This window comes from Aulostomus chinensis, chromosome 2, assembly GCF_037954235.1.
Source record: "Aulostomus chinensis isolate RoL2024-O1b breed Wild chromosome 2, RoL_Achi_v1.0, whole genome shotgun sequence".
In the NCBI taxonomy this organism is placed as follows: domain Eukaryota; kingdom Metazoa; phylum Chordata; class Actinopteri; order Syngnathiformes; family Aulostomidae; genus Aulostomus; species Aulostomus chinensis.
This window is the reverse complement of record NC_141321.1, coordinates 24,434,042-24,442,336: the sequence shown is the minus strand read 5'-3', so window position 1 is coordinate 24,442,336 and position 8,295 is coordinate 24,434,042. Positions and strand designations below refer to the sequence as shown.

The 8,295-nt window shown below is 46.4% G+C and overlaps 1 protein-coding gene across 2 annotated transcripts; it reads left to right on the top strand.

Moving 5' to 3' along the window:
- Window positions 1-3,989: 3,989 nt before the first annotated feature.
- Window positions 3,990-7,587, top strand: LOC147269537 (uncharacterized). 2 transcript variants are annotated; one of them, XM_086186424.1, is made up of 8 exons: window positions 3,990-4,327; window positions 4,632-4,874; window positions 5,158-5,295; window positions 5,557-5,626; window positions 5,719-5,817; window positions 6,071-6,174; window positions 6,397-6,719; window positions 7,213-7,587. In XM_086186424.1, the coding sequence occupies exons 1-8, from the start codon at window positions 4,079-4,081 to the stop codon at window positions 7,238-7,240; spliced, it is 1,254 nt and encodes a 417-aa protein (XP_086042550.1). In that variant the 5' UTR covers window positions 3,990-4,078; the 3' UTR covers window positions 7,241-7,587. The 2 variants fall into 2 exon arrangements, with proteins under 2 accessions (XP_086042550.1, XP_086042559.1); XM_086186433.1 differs by lacking the exon at window positions 5,158-5,295.
- The last annotated feature ends 708 nt before the right edge of the window (window positions 7,588-8,295 follow it).

Below are 8,295 nucleotides of genomic sequence, written 5' to 3'. Positions count from 1 at the left end.
TGTTGGTGGTAAGAGATGTGTTTGTGCTGGTGTTGATTCCACAGCAGCACCTTCCTAGGCGTCTGCACTGACTGGGCATCAGTGTCTCATATAAACCACATCTAAATAACTGAACGTCCCTTTAATGACCCAGATGCTAGTGTTCATGCTGCATGAAGGGTGGACTCACTGTGTGTGCTGGATATTATGATTCGCCTGGAGCCACAAACCACCTGGAAATGAAGCTTCGATAAATTGTTGTTGCTAATTGTCAGCTTGTTCAGCAACTGGTGCCACTGAGTGCCATGGTTTGCGTTGGCATTGGTGGTAAGCTGCTAGTGGAGGTGGGCTATGCTTGGCCAGGCATGGATGAAGATTGATCAGGGGCTTGGAACATGGATAGATGCAGAGTGCCGAGGGGCTTGGACCATGCCTAGAGTTACAGGTACATGGTGGGTAGAAAGAGATGGTGCAGCATGGGCAGGTACAGGGGGAATGATGTGCAGAGTGGATTGGGCAGTAGAAGTGGGAGCCTGGGCAGTGGGGGCTGGGACAGGGGCTAGGGTTTGCTTCCATGGCTGAGGCATGGGACGAATCTGAGGGCCACCAGGCTGAGGGGTACTGGGATTTGCCAATTTGTGAAAGTGGGGGACTTGAATCAGCTCGAGACTCAGCATATCTCGTATTTGCGAGGGCAGGAGTGAATATTCTGGAAGGTGGAAGCAGCAACTGCACTGTCTTGAAGAGATGAGGAAATTGGGGCCAGCAGATTCTGATTGGACCTCCCTGTGAACAGAGCTGATGCTATGCTGATGCATGAAGTATCGGCTCTTTTGTTTTCCCCCAACGTGGCCAAAGAAATGCAAGCCAAAACTTTTCAACTATCTCTCAAATATATTATTTATAAGTCACCATGTTCAAAGTGCTGTTAGTTATATGCTGTGAATATATTGCATTTTAGTCATTTTAAGCATCACCTACCTATTTAAAAAACAACAACATGTAATGAGCACCTCTGCCAGGTCTGGAGCATCAACAGGATTGTGGAGGAGTCCCATTGTCCACAGTTGTTGTGGGGACATATTTTGCTCTGTTCTTCGAGGGTGATGATCCCAACCCCCCTGAAGACATGGAGATCTCTCTGCAGACGTGGATGTGTGAGGGAAATTCTCCTTGTAAATCGTTGAGAGTTGCTAGTTCTCTGAAGAATCACCAACTCGATGTGATGAATCAAGTCTCTTTAATACATGCAGCATGGAGAGAAGACTCTTGTCGAATGTTCTCTCCCGATCTTTACAGTGTCCCAACCTTGATACCATTCAACAACAAAGGGCACATGGTTTCCCCATCAAAGCAATGACTGTATCACCTGTTTAGCATGTGCTTCTCAACCCTCCCCTTCATCCTGTCTCTGTAACTGTTTGTCCTTTTGTTCGTTGAGGTCAGGATGGAAACTCATGTGATTCACAACATACTTCTTAAAGACGATTACTTCTGACCTATCTATTCATGTAATTCCTACAGAAGACATACATGCTGGGCACAGAACAGGTGGATGCTGTCAGAAGGATCTAGTCGACCTTCATCCTCAAGGCTATGAAGAACCTGGTAGTACAGGTTTGAAACTGCCATCCCAACGTCTGGCCACAACCACTCTATTCTGATAAAAAAAACAAAAACATCAAAATACCCTCAAGTTTGTCCAGTATATTTGGACCTTGTGACTCTGTGGAAGGAACATCTGACATGATTAATTCAATTGAATATCATTTTAAAAATGTATCCCTTTGATTCTGCACACTCTTTCCTGACAGGAAACTTCCTTGTCCACAGCCTCTTCTAGTAAACCTGCATCGCACTCTTCCCCCTTTTTCCACTCCTTGGTCACCTCTCACTCTAAAATGATGGATCACACACAAGAACCACTTTTATACTTTTACTTTTATAGAAAGTTTTTATACACTCATTACAGTTACTTTTGAAATCCTGAAAGCTCAAAATACATAACTGAACAAAATAAAGAGCAAATACAGGGTGACCACAGGTCCTTAAAGTCTTACATACACAGCATGAGAGGTGAGTGTGGGACAGCCACACGGCCCTCAGTGGACAGCGTCCACGTGCTAGCAGATCACACAGCGTCTCTGCAGTAATCACACATAAAACAACCACGAAATTACAAGGAGGTCATGTCTGACTCTGCAGAGCCTCTTCACCTGTGCCCAGTGTGGCAGTGGCTGGGTGGCAAGGAGGGTGTCTGGTCATCAGGAGGTCACCCCGGCCCTCCCAGTCAATGTGTTGAAATGTACTCCCCTGGCACTGCGGGAAAGACCCTTCCTCACTGGTCTTAATAGGGTAAATCCAGAGGACAGCTGTCACGTACACCATGGGCACAATGAAGAGTGATAAAGAACAACTACAGGAGACTCAATGATCAGTTTTATTATGACATCTGAAACAGTATTGGCGGTCGAGGTGGCAGCAGATGCACTGTCCATGGGCAACCTGGTTTTATTGTTGACCCACTCTTGGTGCCACTGCAGCCCAGGTTGCTGTGTCGGTGCAGAGACAGCAACACACAGGTGGATGACCTCTCACAGGAGCGCAGACACCAGCTTGATGTCAGAGTTGGTGACCACTGTCATGACTGAATCCATGCTAGGTCCAGAAAATGGTTGGATTTGCAAATAAAACTTTAAGATAATTAGAAATTCAATTGACCTGCAATTTTTAAAAAAGTGATCAGATAAAATACCTCAGCGTCTGGGGAAGCAAACCCTTTCAAATAGCAAACTGTCAAAGATTTATGTGGAAATGGGACCCAAATGCAGCCAAGGGGAGGACAACAAAAGTCTTAAATTTAAAATGGTAAAGTACAACACAACACTGGGAGTTCAAAGGAAGGAAAAAACAAAGGCCTGAAGTCCCTTCTGGCTCAGGCCCGAACAAAAAGAGCCAACAGGCTGAAGTCCTGGACGAGTTCAAAGGACAAACCAAACAAAGTTCTACACAGGACTGAAAACTAAGGCCTTAGGGGAGACGTGGAGAACGACCATGACGCCGACTAAGACAATGAAGCGAGCAGAGACAACAGGAAACACAGAGGTGAAATACATGAAGAAACCTCATAGTTATGTGATACAGTTGCAGAAACATGGCGCAACACAGGTGAGCCTCAACCACAGGCCAGGACTCAGCAGTCCACCTCCACCTCAAGGAGAAGGGGCACTCCTTCGAAGACCACAAGGTGTTTGTTCTAGCCAGAGAGGACAGATGGTTTGAAAGAGGGGTGAAAGAAGCCGTTCATGTCAAACTAGAACGTCCATCTTTGAACAGAGGAGGGGGCCTCAGACACCACCCGTCACCCACCTACAATGCCGTCCTTAGATCCCTCCCCAGGAGGTGCAGCCGGAATTCACGACGGCAAGAACTTAAGAAGCTTCTTGGATGAGAGGCGAAGAGGTGAACTACCCAGCATATGTTCGTGCACAACAAGACCATTCAAATAACTTTAAATGAATGAATCCTTAAAACAAATGTTCTTGTGAGAGCTTTTATTTTGAAAGACTCCAGAAATGTTGCTGACAGGATGTCAGTACAACTGAAAACAGGTCATTGCAGTCCGTTCAGCAGTGAAGAGTCAAGATGAGTGAAAGGTCAGGATGAGTGATGATGACTGACTGATGAAGGTGGCTCCCAGTCATCTGCTGCCCTGACTGAGATCAGTGATGAACTCACTTATATGAGGGGCGGTTGAAGAGACTCCATTCACACCACATTTGTTAGAACACAACTTGACACCTGGAGCGTTAATCACACCTCTGAAATGCAGAACTCAGAGTCCAGCCAGTCCCCTTCCCCTAGACCCTGCACTGGTTTTGGGTCTCATAAAGGTCACCAAAACGTGGACTGGAAGGAGGTGTGGAGTCTGGTTCGAGCACTTCAGAGTAAGAACCGTGATCTGCAGAATGAAAACTATGATCTGCAGAATCAAAACCAAAATTTGCAGAATAAGACAGATGATGTACAGAATAGGTACAAAGTTGTAACATTACAGAAACGTGATCTGCAGAGGCAGAAGTGTGATCTGCAGGATAAGATGAGTGATCTGCAGAACCAGTACCAAAATCTGCAGAAGGAGGCAGATGATGTACAGAATAGGTACAAAGTTGTAACATTACAGAAACGTGATCTGCAGAGGCAGAAGCGTGATCTGCAGGATCAAAACCATGAGCTGCAGAAACAGCTCAGGGAATCCAGGAAGGAAGAGATGCTGCTGAAGAGGATTCAGCACCGCCATGTGATGGCGCTGCGGAACTTCCAGGATGCAGAGGACAGCATGTCACAGGTCAGTTACTGAGTCCCTTTGGTGACTTGAATCTCATGATTGCAGTGCCTACTTTGAGTTCTGAGGAACAAGTCAGAATTTGGAGTTTAGGCTCAGTTTGGATCTCTGACTGGACCTCAGAGTTCTCACTTGATCTGGTTTTAATCTCTGATACCCAGCAGTAATCTTGGGGTTCTGACTTTGAGCTCTAGATTCTGACTTTAATCTCTGACTGCTTTTTTATAGAAAGAGATCTTGAGCCCAGTTCTCCAATCATGGCTCAATTCCAGTGACAGTTTTCTAACAATGTTCTTGTTGTTCCCAGGTCCAAGCCAGGCATGACAATGAGGTCAGATCTTTAAAGAAGGAGCTGTATCAGACTCGTTCCTGCCGTAACTGTCTGGGACAGGAGCTGCAGGTCAAAGACAAGAGGTTGCTACATGCTGTTGATCGCATACAGCACCTGGAGCAGCTCAACCAGGATGAGAGCCTGTTGGAGAGGGAGGAGCTCAGCCTCCAACTGGCCAAGGTGACACAGGAACGGGCTGAGATCACCAGGAAGTATGAGGTATGTTTGTGTTGACTGATGTGGTTCAACGTCAGATGTGAAAAGTGTCTAGCCTTGTTTACACCTGCACCAGAAGTCAAAGTGGGAACTCACTTGAGGAGTTCACTAGTGATCAGATCCATGAGGAGGATCTCTGTACCGGGTGTACACAGGTCTTCTGAGATGAAGGTCACCACCAACAGACCATGACTGGAGCCTGGAAATGTGGATCAGATTATAAACCCAAGGTGGGAGCATTAAGATTATAATTCTCTTTTTGTTGGCTTTCTGTCTTTTCTACTAGGACTTAAAGAGAAAACAGGATTTGAGAGAGTCTGCATTCAATCGCCAAATAGCCATGGAACAAAGAAAGGCTGCCACAGCCCAAAACACATGTTGTTCTCTACAAGAGCAGATAGAGCAGTTAAACAAGGACCTACAAGTGAGTTGGAGGAGCAGTCAATCTGACCTCACGTCGTCCCAACCTGCGTCCAGTTTCTGGGCGTTTGAGGACATAAATGATCACATTGAATAATTAGACGTTAGCACAGGTGACCCTTGCTGGAAGGCTGATATTAATGTTGAGTGAACCGAATATTGGAGATTGATTTTCCTCATCAGCTTTGGGTCAACATTTGTAATGTGTGTGATGCTGGAATACGGAGGAATCCTTCAGTAACTTCATGTGTTGTTCATCAAACAGGATCGAGACAGAGAGCTGGAACGGAGGAATATTTACTTCCAGAAATTCACCAAACCTTCCACCAACAGAGGTATCAAACATAATCTCCTGAGTGACTCAGCTGTTCTGGATCTTCTCAGTTGACACTGATGGCTGATTATCTGAATCCTTTCTCTTTGACAGGGAGAAAAAACAAGGGGCTTCAAACAGAGGAATCACTCTTGATCCCTCTTTCACACTCTCGACAACAGGAGCCTTTGGCAAGTGGATATCCTTCTGCAAGTAAGCACACAGTTCACGTTCCCTCATTCATTCATTCATTCATGCACTCAAAGGTGAATCTACAGAAGGATTTGACAGTGACAGGGATGTCATCGCTGTAGTCCACCTCACCCATTCCTTCAGTGTTAATGGAAGAGGATGTATCTGCCCCATGGTGCAGACTGGTTCTATACTGGGTTCTACCTCGGTCCGTGCTCCTCCCCTGCACCAGCTTCCACTGTAACACTCACTCATGGTCGTGTCTGACTTACAGGAACAGAGACCAAGATGGTTCAGACAGAAGAGGAATTCCCTTCAGCCACAGAGGCTGGTAGTCTGGTGCCACTGCTGGAGGAGCAGAGGAGCTCTGGCAAATCAGTAAGTGATTCAAATCATTGGAACACGTGCATTTTTTTAGAGAGATGCACTTTTATTTTCGAAAGCTTGAACGTTGAATCATGCTGAGTGTTTTTACAAATCTCTGTATTTTTAAATACACACATTTTGACACGTAAAGCTTGGAACATTGAATAAAGCTGAATAGAACTCAGACATTTCTGATCTCTGATGAACCTTTTCTACTTTTGTCTTGTGCTTCAGGATTCAACCGAATATCCAGAGGTCCCAGTCGAGGGAAACAACTGTCCAGACCCTGATAAGCAAACACCAAGTACGGAAGAGAGGACAGGAGACGCCTCACCAGAGACAGGTCATGAGAGCCAGACGTCCCTCTCATCATCTGGGTCTAGTGAACCACCCAGACCTGCTGAGGAACAGCAGCGGCCCAGATTTAGCCACAAGTGGCCCAGATTCATCCGCAAGTACATCTTCAGAGATGTTGATGTCAACCTGCACTTTGGGAGACCCGCCTACTGGAACCTGGACAAGGAGACAGCACAAGTAAAAAAGTCTTCATTCACATTGTAAGTTCAGCCAGAGAGTGTGTGTGTGTGTGTGTGTGTGTGTGTGTGTGTGTGTGTGTGTGCCTGCGTGTGTGTGTGTGTGTGTGTGCGTGCCTGCGTGTGTGTGTGTGTGTGTGTGTGTGTGTGTGTGTGTGTGTGTGTGTGTGTGTGTGTGTGCTCATATACATTCATGAAATGTTCCTGTCTGGATGTGACAGTGAGGGGTGTCACTCAGTCTACTTCCAGCAGGGAAGTGGTGCAGCTGACAATATGGGAGTCTCAGTTTCCAGAGTCAAATTGTATGAAAAGAGACAAATTAGTGATTGTCGATAGGATCAAAATGTCTGCTATCGACCTCTCCAGTCTTTTCTGCTAAATGCTGAATCCTGCAATGGGAATGAAAGAGAACGTATTTGCCCTGTGACTCTGATGTGCTCCAAATGTGAAGGGCTGTTCTTCAGTGTGCACTCCACTAATTCATCCATTGACCATCAATAACACTTTGTCTGTACAGGCTCAAGAGGAGTGAGGGTGACAGCTGAAACCCCTGTGTACTGGAGCCAGAGCTCCCTGCCACGGAACAGCCATGATGAAACCAGTCAGTTCAAAAGTCAATGTGGATGTTTGACTGTCCGACTCACATCGAGAAGATCAAGGACCAGCTAGCAGAACAAGTATACACCATGAGAACGACCCCATCCATGGAGGTCAGGGGCTCCGAGAAGATGGGTCACCTGAGTGCAGGTCTCCTCAGACCTGCTGGCATCCAGGGGTCAGTGGAAACAGACTGAAACACCTTTCCAAAGAGAATCTTCCATTGCTCTGCATTCTTGCTGCTCTGCTGCTGCTGGCTGCTGTCTTATGGATTGTTGCACTTGGTTGGGCTGCTCGGTCCTCATCCTCATCGTGTCCGTCCACGTCTCGGAGTTGAAAAGTGACAGTGGTTTGGTGGACGGAATTCTGGAAGTCCCGGGTATGGAGACCGTTAGCTCTTCTAATGCTGAGGAGCATGAAGCTCTAGTCAGGATTCAGACAAGAACGAGACAGAGAGCTGGAACGGAGGAATATTTACTTGCAGAAATTCACCAAACCTTCCACCAACAGAGGTATCAAACATAATCTCCTGAGTGACTCAGCTGTTCTGGATCTTCTCAGTTGACACTGATGGCTCATTATCTGAGTCCTTTCTCTTTAAAAGGGAGATGGTTGAGTCCAACTATCAGCCATGTTGGTCAGAACTGGTATCATGTTCTGCAAAACCTGAACTGTGATGTCCAGAATGAGAGCTGTAACCATCTCAGCCCTGTTCTTTCCTTCTTTTCAGAGACGAGTACAGAAGGGAGGGCAGCAGCAGCACCAGGGGCAGCTCATGGTCCCCAGCAGCCCCTCATCAGCTGGACCTCCCCTTTAGCTTCTCTCCACAGGCTTCCTGCAGGATCTAGAATCAATTTCAAGATCCTTCTGCTGACTTATTAGTCTCTCAATGATAAAGCTCCATCCTGTTTGAAAGAACTCACTAGTCCCTACTGTCCTACCAGAGCACTCCGCTCCCAGAATGCAGGTCTGTTAGTGATTCCCAGTACCTCTAAAAACAGCC